The 14,864-nt window shown below is 44.8% G+C and overlaps 1 protein-coding gene across 17 annotated transcripts in view; it reads right to left on the bottom strand.

Annotated features, from left to right (window-relative positions):
• EPB41 (erythrocyte membrane protein band 4.1) overlaps positions 1-14,864 on the bottom strand; it is an 85,301-nt gene that overhangs the window by 29,396 nt on the left and 41,041 nt on the right. For 9 of the 17 annotated variants that reach the window (XM_010576210.1, XM_010576211.1, XM_010576206.1 and 6 more), the window contains 10 exons: positions 14,391-14,495; positions 11,257-11,299; positions 9,215-9,290; positions 8,471-8,689; positions 6,132-6,219; positions 5,429-5,581; positions 3,838-3,935; positions 3,320-3,492; positions 2,117-2,233; positions 641-769 (listed from right to left, as the gene is read on the bottom strand). In XM_010576210.1, the coding sequence (XP_010574512.1) occupies positions 641-769; positions 2,117-2,233; positions 3,320-3,492; positions 3,838-3,935; positions 5,429-5,581; positions 6,132-6,219; positions 8,471-8,689; positions 9,215-9,290; positions 11,257-11,299; positions 14,391-14,495 (1,201 nt within the window). The remainder of the gene's footprint in view (positions 1-640; positions 770-2,116; positions 2,234-3,319; positions 3,493-3,837; positions 3,936-5,428; positions 5,582-6,131; positions 6,220-8,470; positions 8,690-9,214; positions 9,291-11,256; positions 11,300-14,390; positions 14,496-14,864) is intronic. The other 8 variants (XM_010576215.1, XM_010576221.1, XM_010576216.1 and 5 more) reach the window with 2 other exon arrangements.

Below are 14,864 nucleotides of genomic sequence, written 5' to 3'. Positions count from 1 at the left end.
CTCTGCTGCTGCCCGTCCCATGGAATATCCTCCAGTCTAAGCACAGGGGCTGGTTTAGTATTTCTCATAATATTCAAGAAAATGGGTGAAGTTCTCAGTTACCTCCCTGCATGGCTTCAATCTCTTCTTCCTACAATGACTAACCAACTCTGCTTTTAATTATGATTAGGGTGGATCTGGCTGCAGCAGTGAAGTTGCTCTGAAAAAACACCCCAACTAGGGAAGAATCAGGCTCCCTAGCAAAGAAAAAAAAGCAGAGTGTAGGTGACCTCCAGCAGTCCTGGAGCACACCACCTGATTTTCAGGCACTGCACGTTCCTACAGCTCAGAGGAGCAAACCTTACAAGAAGGAACAGTAACAGAGGAGCGTTAAGAGGCCACTGCACACTCATTTCAACATGCAGGCACACAGCCAAGCCACAGCACGGCACCTCCTCATCTCACCCAGAGGCACACCCCAATAAAGCAGCGCTTGCATATTACAGACACACTTGCAAAGCTGGGTGTGATTTTAATGGCAATGAACACCACCGCAAACAATTCAACCTCTGTCCTACAGCACTGCATCACTTCAACCCAGCAGGTCACAGCATGGGCGGCCGTAGGAGCCACACTGATGCCAACACCACTGCGGCTGTACCTGACCACATCTGCAACGGTTCCGGTAACTTTGGCTTGGCAACGGGAACCTTAACCACCTCTACCTTCTCCTCCTCCTCTTCCTCCTCTGCAATTGGTTTCATTTCAAAAGTTTCAAGAGCATGTTTGGCTAGAAAGAGGTTTGCATGCATTAATAGAGCGGTTGGAGAACCACGTAGACACGCAACAGTTGCCGCAGCAGAGGAAAGAGCAAGAGGAGATCCCTCTCCAAGGCAGCGGCTGAGAACAGCAAGGAGATTTTTAAACCAGGCAGCTTAATGGTAATTTTTCACTGCACAATTGCGTATCAGTCTTTCTAGTGCTGCCAGGCCCAACAGTGTATTGGATGAGAGGGGGAAAAGAACAACACAAGTAAGCTTTGCAGGCTTCTTGCCCAGGCAGGGATATGTGGGGACACACAAACAGCTCTCCAGCGTGGTACTAGGATGGGCTCTGCCTGCAAAGTCTGGGGAGATGCAGGTGCTGGCTGGTAAAATCCAGGAAAAACACACCCAGGCTCCTCTCAATAAAAACCTGTATAAAAACTAGCAGCTTTAATTAAAAGTACTTGAGTGATCAACTTAAAATCTAGAAATTAAGAACATACAGCCATCTACCCTGGTGTCTTAAATTTTCCACCTTCTGTTTTTACAGCATCAGGTTTTCCCTGCCAGGCGATGCTGACTAGTGAGAATTCAAGGCAAGACAGTGGTGGCGAGACAGTCTGCCACACTGCTTTGTGAAAGCTTGATCTAGATTTCATACTAGAAAAACAGTGATGTCAAAAACACACTGTAAAAAATTCAGGGTGGAAGAAGGGAAGTGGAGCAGTACACAATGCATTTGCATACGAATTATCTCCAGCCCTAATGCACCACAGGCATTCGCTATTTAAGTGATGAAGACTGCAAATATTTGACAACACTGCTGCTGTGATACGCTTATTAGTATTCAGATATGCTGTTGTACCTACACACCTCTTAAGAGCATTAATATTTATTACTAGTACCTATCTTAACAGAAATATAAGCTCCATATAGCAAAATGGGTGGCATTTCTCACCCCCCCCCCCCAAAAAAAAACAGAACAGGCTTAAAAAATGGCAAGCAGGTCCTGTGATGAAGAATTTCAGAAGCTTTACAAGAAGTTTCAAGATCACACATTAAAATTTTCTAATCCACATTTAAAAAAACACCCAAATTTAATAAGGAGGCACTTCCCAAGTGCCAGCACATCCTAAACTTTTCCCCACATCCCGCAAGAATTACAGTCTAACGAGGTGCAAGGCAGAAATTTACTCAGTCTCCCAGAGCCAGGGCTCTGCTGGGCTGTCTGTCCTCTGACTGCGAAACTCTTCTTGCAAAGAAACAAAAAAAGAAAGCTGCCAGATTTGGTGAAACTTTGAGTTGTCAGGAACAAGCATGTAAAGGATAGGAAAGGCGCTGCAGAAGAGTTGTAGCCACCACCACAGCTATACCTGTCTTCTCTCGGATCTGATCCGTGGGTTTTGGTTCGGGAACCTCAACCACCACCACCTCCTCCTGCTTCTCTTCCTCTATGGCTCTGAACTCAACTTTTTGAGTCGCACGTTTAGCTGAAGAAATGGGGCACATGTTAAAGACTGCCCACACAGCAGAAGGAAAAAGGCTGCAGACTTCAACGGGCACAGAAGCGTTATGTTCACAGGCTGCTCTTTTCTAAGCTCTGACATTCAGGTGCAGGATTGCAGCAGGGACTTCTCTACTCATCTGGGGGGTCGTAACCATCTACAGGACATGGCCAAAGGGCAAGCAACAGCGCTGGTCCCCTCGCCTCCGTGCATCGTGCTTGGGTAACCTCACACGCCCGGACTGCAAGCAAGCTGGCATTTTGCTTTGCAGCGGTACAGAGCTCAAACCAAGCAGCCCTTTCCCTGCTGGCTCTAAGGCATGAAGCCCAGGCTCAGGGTGTCGCTGAGCCCTGGACAACCACGCCAAGAGCAGGGGCAGCCTGGCTGGTGCTGGCCACGGGGCACTGGGACAGCCCTGCTCCCTCCTGAGTTGTAGCACAACCTCAGGGCTCAAAGCAACGCTGTTCCTGCTCTGTCAGGTGCCCTTGGTGCAAAGGAATGCTCCCCTTTCCCTGAACCCTAATTTTACAAGCACCCCGTGATCCGGATCAAAGGCAGCAAACTTAGGCACTCCCTCTTCCATGCCTCACCTCCTCTAGCCTGCTGCTATCTGGCTCTTAAAAATGTCAGGGATGAGCCCACCTGATTGATATGCCACAAACTTCAACATTAGCATCGCTTTAACAGATGCTGAAAAAGTTTCCAACAGTTGTGGCAAAAAAATCCCCCCCTCAAGGAAAACTACATAATTTAAGAATCTACGTTAAACAAAACAAATCCTAGAATAGCTTAATTCCTGATTTGCTAAAAGGAAAATGCGTTGAGATTGCATGAGGAAATATCTTTACAACCAGAACTTTGCCATAAGCCTTCAGCACCCACCTACATCCTTTTGGTCAGTCAGTTCTTGCTAGTACTATCGGTTTGCATTTTATATCCAGGTCTTGTATTAAAGTGAGAAGTTATGCTTTCTTCTTTTTTTAAAAAAGCAGGGAATTTAGGTGGTATTTAAGGAGTATTTCAGCATCCTACTGAATCCAGCCACAGAGAGGGAAGAGGCACCACACTCACCTCCATCGAGGCTCCTGGAGGCTCGCTTACTTGCCGTCCGCTCGAACTGGGGAGCGGGTCGGTCAATCAAGGCACTCGCCTGCCTCGTCTGCGCCTGCGTCCGGCCGCTGTAGCGGAACTTGGAGCCCAGCGCCAGGAACCTGCTCTTCGGGATGGCCTCAGTGGAAGTCAGCCTGAAAACCACAAGCACAATTTAAAAATCATACTTCCAGATCCAGGAAGAGGCAGGTAAAGAGAAATTAAAATACAAATTAAAGAAGTCTCTGCATACACTTGATTAACAAAACAACACGCACTAATATTAAGCCCCACATCTACATAAGCTAGAAGACCTCTGTCTTACATATCTTATGAAGTGGAAGCTGCCTAGAAATTTACTGCAATAAACACTTATGTCTCTGCAACCATTCCACTCCAATTTTTGCAAAACCCTAAGGAACAGTGAAGGAGTGCTCATTTTCAGCAGCTAGTCTAAAGCACTAGTTATTCAAGGCAAGCCTACCGTTTAGAAAACCTACCTGAAAAATGTATGATGTTCAACACATACTTTCCACAGCTTCTTTGCTGCCCGGTAACTTGGTAGCTTGAACCCAATTGTACTCTCATACTGTTCTTGCTGCAGAAAATAGAAGTTATTTAGGTATAGTAAGAAAAAAATGTGGCAGGAGTCCAGTCCCCATCGACCTGTTCTGCTGTGGCACAAGCTGCTGGTCTAGCCCAAGAGCAGCTGAACTCACTCCACAATGTGCAAGAGGAGCTCAGGTCTGAGAAAAGAAAGGGCTTGGCCACAAGCCCGGGCACCTCTCAGGACGCACTGGGATTTGCAGAGGAGCGTGCCATGGGTTTTGCAGCCATTCAGACTCATTTACCCCCCTGTGTCCTGGCTTTGGCTGGGATAGAGTTAATTTTCTTCCTAGTAGCTGGTACAGTGTTATGTTTTGGATTTAGGATGAGAAAAATGTTGATAACACACTGACATTTTCAGTTGTTGCTAAGTAGTGTTTATACTAAGGCAAGGATTTTTCAGCTTCTCATGCCCAGCCAGTGAGAAGGCTGGAGGGACACAAGAAGTTGGGAGGGGACACAGCCAGGACAGCTGACCTGAACTAGCCAAAGGGGTATTCCATACCGTGTCACATCATGCCCAGTATATAAACTGGGGGGAGTTGGCTGCGACAGGCTATTGCTGCTTGGGAACTGACTGGGCATCGGTCGGCAAGTGGTGAGCAATTGCATTGTGTGTCACTTGATCTGTATATTCTAATCATTTTTTTATTATTATTATTATTAATATTATTATTGTCGTATTATTATTATTATTATTATTATTATTTTCTTCCTTTCTGATTATTAAACTGTCTTTATCTCAACCCACAAGTTTTTACTTTTTCCCAATTCTCTCCCCCATCCCACTGGGTGGGGGGGAGTGAGTGAGCGGCTGCGTGGTGCTCAGTTGCTGGCTGTGGTTAAGCCATGACACCCTGTCATACTGCCCAGCTGCGGGATGGGGTCAAAACTGACCTCCCTGCAAGGCTGGGTTATGGCAGTCGAAGCAGGAGGAGGAAGAAGAGGAGGAAAGAGGCAGATCTCTATTGTAGCCTCTCTCCCCACCGAGTTTCCAGCGACCAGGCTGCTCCAGGGATCTCCCTGTTCACAGGAGGCAGGGTCAGGGCAGCCACCCCCTGCCTGCTGCAGTCTAAGTGAAAAGGTATGTGTCTGTATTTTTTCAATTTTTTTTTTTTAAATTAAAGTGAGACAAAGAGCCTCTGTCTTGCTCCCTTTGCAAAAAAGGACTTAGTCCTCTGCCAATTTCAACTGTGAACTTCCCACTGGTTTCCTCTGGATGCTGGGAATACCACGCGGTGCCAGGAGGTGGTGCTGGATGACACGTTGTTTAAATTGTCACTGGCTGGTTTATAGCTTCAGCAAGGTCAGCGGGCTCTGCCTGAACTTAATACCAAGCCAAGATCAGAAACCCTATAGAGTACAAAATGCTCATTCAGAGAAAAGCTTGCTCCCTCCTCCTACTTTGTTTTAGTAAAGCATACACGTTGGTGAGAATCAGAAGACAATTAAAGAAGACATGAGCACAAAAAAGTCAGAACATACCTCCCCTGGCCGAATCTTAATAAAGAAGCTGCTGCGTTTGTAGGAAATCTTCAGGACTTTGGGCCAAGGGAAGCGGTTGATTCTCAGTTTATCTTTGTAAACAAGAAGGCCACTGGAACAGACTCCCAGAGTGATATCTACTCCTTCCAAGTCCTGGGAAAGCCAATGAGGATTTAAGCAGTGTCAGGGTTACAAGTCTCAGGTCAATGTCTGCCTTCCAAATTAACCCTTTGGTCTTCCCCTGAATTCAAATCCCCACCACCCAGACTTCAGCTTCCAGCTCCCTGTGCAGCCAGGGCCAGGCTTGCTTTTCCTTCACGTTTCTCCTTACAACCGCCTCCCTTCTGCTGATCTCTCCTGAGACGCTGTTTGCTCAAAGGGCTCATCTAGAGTCTATCCTGCATTTCACTGAGCAGAGTGGCTCACCTGGCAGGGTCAGAGCCTTATATTCTAAGTTCCTCAGAGCAAGGACCTGTCTACATCAGTAGCTTTGTAAAGCTTCCTGTAATATATAAATAATAAGCAATCAGGAAGAATTGCTTCTCTTGCAAGAATACTTGAGGCATTTCTGTTGTGTGTCTGTGTTTTCATACTTCCTATATATTTCAAAAGAAGCCTCCTGAAACAGGTAAACTTGCTCCTGCAAGGGAAGGATAACCAAATTACAAAATCCACAGGCAGGTGCACACACACTGATTCTCACCTTGGCTTGGTGGAGGTCGACTCCATACATAGACAGCTTTTTTGCATTCTCAAGGAATTCCAGGTCTGCTTGGGCTGGAGTCATGGATCTGGGGAAAGAGAGAAAAGGACTTAGTATTCCCCTAACTGTTGCTTTTAGGAGGGGACAGATCACACTTCACATAACCATTTACTCGTTAGATTTTCCTTTGATTTCAATACAAACAGATTTGTGCCCAGATGATGAATTATTAAATTGCTCTGAATCCACAGAATCAGATTGTGCTTTGAGACATCCTCATAGAACAGATGCACCCTATTTCAATGGAGCTGTACAGACCCCAGACAAGAAAGCAAGTTATCAGGTGAGGAAGTGCAGTACGGGGTCCAAAACTTGATTCAGTGGAAGAAACACCAATTCAGCTGAAGGCAGAGGGCGGCAAGTACTGTTCTCCCCGACCTCCTGCCTCCAGACCCCCCCCAAACCCAGCTATTGTTCTCCAAACCAAACACGAGGGCAGCTGAGACCACTTAGCAATGATTCCTACTGGGGCGGACCAGATGAATGAGACATTTTCTGGGAACAGATGGTACCCTGTCTGCAGGAGAGGCAACCCAACACAACTTCGCTTAGCAGAAACATCCTGATAATGGAGGCCATTATCAATGTTATTGAAGTGCCCTTGTTAATAAGTTTCTGGTGTACAAGGTACATCTAACAGCTCTGTTGGGAGAGTATTCAGCTGTATACATTTCATTTTGTTCCCTGCTTTGATGTCTTCCTTACTGAGCACTTGCATACATCTTGCTTGCGATGTAAATAGAAGTTTTAGTGGTGGGAGACATGGCAGGCAAAGACAACTGTAAGGACAATCCTCTAGGAAGGATCCAGGAGCAGTTGTCACCTCTGGTCCGTGCCATGTGCTTTGCAAATAAAGTAGCAAGAGATGGAGCATGGTTTAGCAGAGTTTTCCCACTGAAAACCCTCTGACAGTTTAATGTTCGCAGAATACGGACCAGAAATTAAAAGGGTACATGTTGCTTCCTCCTGCATACACGAGCAGATTAAATATAACTACATCCTATACTTTGAAGTATCCTTCTAATGAAGCCATGAATAATTCAGCAACATGATCTGCCACTTCTAGCACAGCTAACGGCCTTTGACTTCAAGTCATGAAGCTTGTCAGCGGCCCGGTACTTATTTTCCCTCATTTCCTCTCTCCTCAGTGCAAATGGAGGGGAATCAATTTAAAGTATTGATTTGCGGGGTTGAGCGAGGTGTTAATTGTAGCTTCGGTCACAGCCGGGGGCACACGTCCACCCTTCCCTACTGCACTCAGGTTATTAGTTCCCATCTGCTTGCGAGAAGGTCTCATCTTTGCTCTGTTCTCATTATTAGTGCATCAGCCAGCAGCTTTTCACAGGTCAAGGGGCTGCTGGTTGAAGGCCTCGGTATCACCAAGTGGTTTTATGGGCTTTTTTCCCCCCCTTAAAACCCAAATCTATCTCTGGGAGGGTGCAGAAGTTGCCAGCTGGCCGCTCTCCATGCCAGCCCTCTGCGCTGGCAAGCGCACAGCTCCACACAGCTCCTGCAATCCAAGCACTCGAGAGCATCCATGAAAATAAGCTCAAAATAAGATGAGGAAGAGGTTCAGTTACTGTCACCCTTTAATCTGGTACCAGGGAGACTCCCAGGAGTCCTTCAACCCTACCTGACCAAGAGACATCTGCCCAGGTCATGGCTGTGCTGGGAAACACAAGGACAGCCTAACTGCAGGTTTATATCTCCTGCATCATCTGGAATACTTCCATGTTAGAAAAGTGTTACTCATTAAATGTGGCAGCAGAAAACCCCAAACACGCTGCAGGGTACAGCGTATACACAAAGAGACGAGATCTGCTCCAACCAGATTGCAATCCAAAAATTACATAAATCCCAAAGCAAATAAAAAAAAAAAGACAAAGGGCAAGGTTAAAACAAGCAAACCTTCTATTTTCACATGAAATAAAACCCACTTTCACAGCTATACTGTTGAAAAAGAATACCTGTTAATGAACAATTGCAAGACTTTGCATCTGCTTTCTAAAAACATAGTTTCTTCTTCATGTAGGAAAAAAGAATTCTAGCTTCTAGAAAGATTTTGTTATAAAGTATCAGATCTTTTTAAAAAAGCTGATATTCTCAATAGCTGAAAATTCACACCTTACTGCTAAAGCTTCTATTGCCAATATAAAAAAATTGGTGCAGCAGGAAACCAAAAGCATACAACAGAGGTGGGGAAAATACCAGAAAGCCCCACTATTTCCATTATTTCAGGCTGCTGTGCACAAACAAGTCCTCCAGCTGTCGCACCTTACCTGTATGTTTTATGAAGCTCCACAACCTTCTCTTCGAGTTCTTTTGTCTGGTTTGGGGCCAATTTAAATTCACTGATGTAATCCGGGCTGTGTAGGTCAGGATCGTAGTCTCCCAACTCGGACTGGACTGTGTACGAACCCAGCAGAGCCAAAGTTGCAAAGGAACAGGGCAGCCGCCCCGTAATGATGTCTTGTCTAAGCTGAAGACACAAGTAATACCTGGGGGGGGGGCGGTGGGGAAGCAAAATACTATTTACAGAGAGAATAGAGAAACTTAAGAAACTTGAGGATCAAACAGAATCTCTTTTTTTTATGCCACTGATGAATGCAACATGATGCTTGTTTCTAATTTCTACCTGTATTTTTATTTATGGGGTAATATTCCCACGATAAACAGCATGGAGAACAGGAGGACTTAAGGTCACCTCCACTCTTGCAAAGGGAGTCGAGGACACTGATGATCAGAAAATCTTGTTTTTAAATAAAAATTTACTTTCCTATACAAACACATGCATGCCAGGATTATAAATGATGATGCTTTACACATGTGGACTTCAGTGGAGAGCGGGAGCATCCCACACATCCACTAAAAACAAACAAACAAAAAACCCTCCAAACTGTTAAGATATCTGATCTCCTTGCTGAAGGATGGAAAAACACTCAAATATTAAAAATTTCTATTCAATATTCACTGCTTTGCTGAGTGAGCCCCCTGGCTGGCAGCAAGAGTCCCAGATAATTCACCTGGTTATGTCCTCTGTCAGCTGCGCAGGATCCGGTGGATAAAACTTGACATTGAAGGTAAAATCCCAGGGGCCTCCTGCAATTACAAAGAAGAGGTTGAGAAAAATAAGCACACCAGAACAGCTTGGTGATAGTCAGTCATTACAAAAAAAGCTGGGAATATCCAATCTGATCTTCAAAATACAGCCAGCAGATCATAATACTGATTTAATACTGCTCGCTCGCACAGCTAGCTGCTCCTTAGCAGACGGTATAAGACACAGTTTCATTTACAGGAGCTAAGATACAAGCAGGAGAAAACAAAGCAGAGCAGGCAAATACACATGAATAAACCACAACTTGTGAAAAAAAATAAATTCATTGCTACGAGGCTAAATTACTCACATATTTTTTCATTGATTGAAAAGAAGGATTCATGAAGAGAGGTCAGGCACGTGCTATAAGTTAGTGAATTAGTACTGTTTTATCACTCGACCCAATTTTCAAATTTCTCGTAAAGAGCAGATGTGCTAATTCACTCAGCAGCCTAATGCACTGTGGTGGGGTGGTCAGACCACAGTTTAAACTCAGCACAATACAAGCATCAATCTCTGGATGAAACCAGCAAGCACCAAGACAGAAAGAGCTTTACAAGTCCAAACCTAAATGCTTTAATACAGCTTGTTGCAAACGTTGTACAGCACTGTTACAGGCATTAACTGGAGTGAGAATCCACACAATTGCACCTAGAATTGGCATTATATACGGTATGGACAGTCTAGGTGACACAGCTGAAGGGGTTGCTCTCTCATGTTTACCTGCAGAAAATAGACCTGACTGACCCATTAAGCACTCAAAGTAATTCGCATAGTTACAACTCCCCCCTGGTGTGCCCCTTAACACTAGTTCAAAATAATACTTATTTCAGAAGGAGAAGACACCCCTGCACTTAACTTCCTCAGAGATTTATCGCAGTCTCAAACAGGGACAAGGGGGGACGTAGCATTCATGGATTTATTTCTTATGCAATGCCATAACAGGGATTAAACACAAGGCATGTTGTTTTCATTACACGCAGTTCAAAACAAGTTATTCCAAGAAGAATATTTTAGGTAGCAGAGGTTACCTATGTACATTCAACATATATTCAAGTAAATTCAAATAATTTGCCATTTAACCCATCTCAGGGGATCAGATTCCATAGCAGGTTGCTCATTACACTTATGAGCTGAATTTTACCTGCACGGCATGACCAGAGCAGCTTATGCCCTTTACACACATCCTGCTATCGATTCCAAAAGAAGTGGGTAAGAGCAGGAGCTTTTCCTACTCCATAGCCCTGAGGCATTTCCCCCCTAATCTGTACTTAATGACACACTTTGTTCTGCGCCCCCCACCAAAAGCATATGTAAAACGGTATTTTACTTTCATAGACCAGTATGTTACTTTCAAAGCAGTCAGACTTGCTCCTGAGAGAAAACAAAAGCCTCTCAAATTTATTTAACTTTGACACTGCTGTCATCTTGAGGGAACTAATTCAGTGCTAGCAGACCTTAAAATACAACTTTGGAGAGCATCTGGTATTTGCCCTGATACTATTCAAGCCATTTACCATTCCAGTACTCCTATTTGGACCCCAAAACAGCCTCAGAGTCCATAAAACCTTGCCGTCGCATACAATTTTGCTCGGGCTCTCCCAGTCTCCTTTGAGATTTAAATGGTTCCCACTGACACCTATTCTCCCATCCTCCAACAGAGAGCAGATCTCCCATTTCAGCATCGCATGGTAGCAAGGACAGTGTGGGTTTGCGTAGGGCAAACACACCCCAAGCTATGTTTTCCCAAGGAAATTACATTTTTTCCTAAATCTAGAGCATCACTAAGTACTTAAGAAGAAGAGAAAGGATGCACAAACTGCTTGAATTTGTGCTGATCCCTGCCAGACACCCTCACTTGAACTCTCACCCATCCTTGGGCCCCCTGGATGGCCCGCCAAAGCCACGCTTATTTAGGAAAGCAGGGAGAAACCACACACACCCACATCATAAATTCAATCTACTTACCGTGAACCTGTTTTTTTATTTCTTTGGCAGGATCCAGCCACGTCTGTAAGAGGATAAAAACATTCACAGTTTAACAGACATCCCAGAAACACCACAGGAAACTGCAAATTGCTAAAAATACGGCAAAAAGACAACATTTGACATGAATGCAGCCATGGAAACTGGAGAGACAGTGCATTTTTCACAACTTTTACTCCAGTCTGTGGTCTCGGTGGGTGCATTTCCAACCCTTCACCTACCAGGTACTTGTAGGGGAGGCACGAGGAACAGGAGAAAAAAAAAAAGCAGCATGTGAGGGCTGCAAGGACATAGCAGCAGGTACAGCTGCAGCTACATCCAGCTATGAGGGGCGCTTGTGCAACACTTTTTTTTTCTCCAGAACCTTTAAAAACAGGCAAATAGGATGTTTGCATTCATTTTAGGCACCCTGTCCCATACTTACCCTATTCAGAACAAAGATCGCCAAGACTTTCTATTATTAGCTATGGTTTTTAACGACCTAATCACTGAAATAGGAGTGAAAACATCCAATCACTGGGGAAGGCTGGAATCTTTTACAGGAGTGTGACATAAACTTCATCTCTTTTAAGTATGACTCAAGTTTCTAGTAATTATCTCAGCTACAAATTTAGAAATATATCCTTTTTTTCCTCCCCTCTGTAATTTGGGGTTTTCTGGGACAGTGGTGCAATATAAGCCTCAAAAAACAACTCCTGCTTTTGCCAGCACAGTCTGAGCAACTCCCAGCACATCCAGCCTGAGCCTTTCCCTTTGCAGCGGTCAGGGTCTGCCCCGCTGAAGGGGATGGCACAGTGCTAACAGCCCTCCTGAAGAGGCTACATTAAACCACATTCTTCATTTTCACAAGCCCTGAGCAGGATTTGGATGTCCAGGTCTCCCGAGGTGAAGGAATTAACTCATTGAATCCCCCAAGTTAATCTGTCTTGACCAGGACACGTAACTTCATGGCAGGGGGACAGCGATACTTACATTTAATCTTATCTTTTTATACGCTTGCTCCTCTAACCTATAAAACTGGGGATACAAAATCCATTTGAAAGGTACACATGCCACTTGCTCTCTTTTTAGGGCCACTGTTTTAAGCAGAGCATCTCTACGTCCATGCTGGTGCCACAACTGGTCATTACTGCAGTGATAACAGCTGGGTTTCGGGCAGCCGAGCCCGGGGTGCAGTCATGCATCCTCGGCACTCATGCTGCCTGATCCAGCGGACAATGATGGGTACAGCAATTAACAGCACTTTTATCCACACTGTGTCATGAATCGGTGGGAAACAATCCTCCCTTTCAGAGCAGCATAAGCATCAAGCTCCTTTGGTGCTGACCAGCTGCTCTATCCACTGTCACAATCTCCTATTCCCACTGTCACCCTCTGCTATTCCCGTGTGGGAAAATGCCCATCCCCAGAAATGTTTATTCCCTAAATATCAAGGTGGACGATCCCGCATACAACCCTTCCCTGTCCAGGTATATACACGTGCATCTCCACCTGCTCCACACAGCTGCAGGTGAGGTGCAAAAGCTCTTCCACTGGTTTCCTATCAAGATCATTTCTACTTGTGAATCAGCAAATCAAGTGTTGGGTCTTACAGCAGGAGAGAGATGGAGCTTCAGATTTTGAAGTTCGATGAAACATAACCAGAAAGGCTCCCCAAAAAAACCCAAAAATGGTGTTTTTCCCCATCAGAGCAAACCAGACTTCCACCGAGCAGCTTACTCTCCATTGGCACTAAACCCATGCACAGTGGCTTTACCATCCTCAGCTCCCGGCTCTGGGACACAAATCTGACAAAAGTATCTGTTTTCAGTCCCTATGGTTAAAAAGCTGCACAGCTCCTTATCCCCCGTCAGCTTGGGGGGAAGGAGGTGTATGCTTTTGCATTTGGAAGAATCAATGCTAGCACACCTGGACGTGAGAAGAGCAAGTCCCAGGGGTCCAGGAGATGCAGCAGTGAGCTACCCACAGCACAAGTGTGAGAAGGTGAGCTGCTCCAGCTAAACTCTTTTTGCTCTTAATTGGATCTAAAAGTACACCTATCCCTCCCTCTGCAAGCACAACAAACTACTAGAGTAAAAAAATCCAGGCTATATACATGGAAGCAAATTTCACATAGAAGAAAATAGTAAGACACCAGAGAGAGTAAAACAAATCCAAGACAGAGCTCTGCCTGACTCAAGTAGTGATGGGGTGTTACTTCGCCTGTGTATTAAAAATTCACACTTGCAATTATTAAGTATTTAATGACAGATGTCTGTCAGCCATAGTACCATGGCCCATAAGTGATTGCTGTAGGTGAAGCACGGGAACAGTCAGAATGTGGACCAACATAACTGGGCTAAAGGACAGAAAAATGGGTCCTTAATTTCAATTTAGCACACTTTTGGCTAGCTTCATGAAACAGAGTTTGAGTAATTGCTTGAGTTAAAGCATAACCAAGGGTTTAAAAGATAAAGACACTGCTTGAGTCTAACCAAACAAAGACCTTAAACTGAAACCATATGAGTATGAGTTTTGTTATGAATAGTCACATGCATTCTTTTGCAGGGCAAAGCCTCAACTCAAAACTGCTCTGGACGGCTCTGACCAAACCTTACAAAAAATTGCAACCCATGCCAGGGCAGCCAGCTTTTACTCCTGCTGACTGCTTAGCCTTGCACCTTTGCTGAACACAGGCTCCAGGACTGTGAAGTCCCTTTGCAGTATGTCGACATTCAGGCTCATCTTCTATAGCCTAGGAATAGCTAACCTATTCTTAAAATCACAATTAAAAAACCTGCTGCTTTTGTACAGTGAGAAAAGCCTTATCTTCCTCTAACTTCTTGAGCTACAGCTTTAAAAATTAATGGCATCTTTTTGCAGTAAACTAATATAATGAATTTTCTCCAAGTGAAGATACAAGTTCATGTAGCTTTTTTACTAAAATCCACACTCCTGTAGTCATTTATTCACAATTTCTGCCTCTGTGATGACCCTTTTAGTCCTTTTTTGAGGACGACACCAAAAGGAGTTTTAAGAAGAGCTCATGCACTACCTCCTCCCCAGGGGAGATGAACCTCCTTCAGAAGAGCTGAACTCACCCGGGTACAGAACACCACACAACTGCAGTTGCTTACCCTGGAGGTCGGTGTGTCCCATATGGCCAAACCAAAGTAGTCTTCTTCCAGGAGATTGAGGTGGTCGCAGACTTTTTTAAGTAGATCCTGCCCCTTGGCGTGTTTCTGCAAAAAGAAAATTCACACCAATTCATACAAAAGAAATTCTGTAGGACAGGCTGGTTTTTGCCTGCTCTCATTCATGGGAGAGGGGAGAAAGGGAACGTAATCAAACCACACTGTACACTGCCAAGAGGGAAAAAAGTCCCGAGTAGCTCAAAATCAGATCTCCTGGCCACTTCTGAGCAAGCACCCCTTATAGGAAAGAGCATCAGGCATAAAAATTCAAACCAGAGAGGCAATGGGAACTGCAGCGTCTCTCTCTGCTACCACCAGCTCCACAAAGCTGAACTTCTAAACACGACTCCATAAACACCAAGGATTTGTATGGTTTTTACCTCCCAAACTACATCTACTGCACTGATACCTCCCAGC

This window comes from Haliaeetus leucocephalus, unplaced genomic scaffold (assembly GCF_000737465.1).
Source record: "Haliaeetus leucocephalus isolate CR32 unplaced genomic scaffold, Haliaeetus_leucocephalus-4.0 Scaffold517, whole genome shotgun sequence".
NCBI classification, from domain to species: domain Eukaryota; kingdom Metazoa; phylum Chordata; class Aves; order Accipitriformes; family Accipitridae; genus Haliaeetus; species Haliaeetus leucocephalus.
Note: the sequence above shows the minus strand (reverse complement) of the source record. Positions and strands in the feature narration are given on the sequence as shown.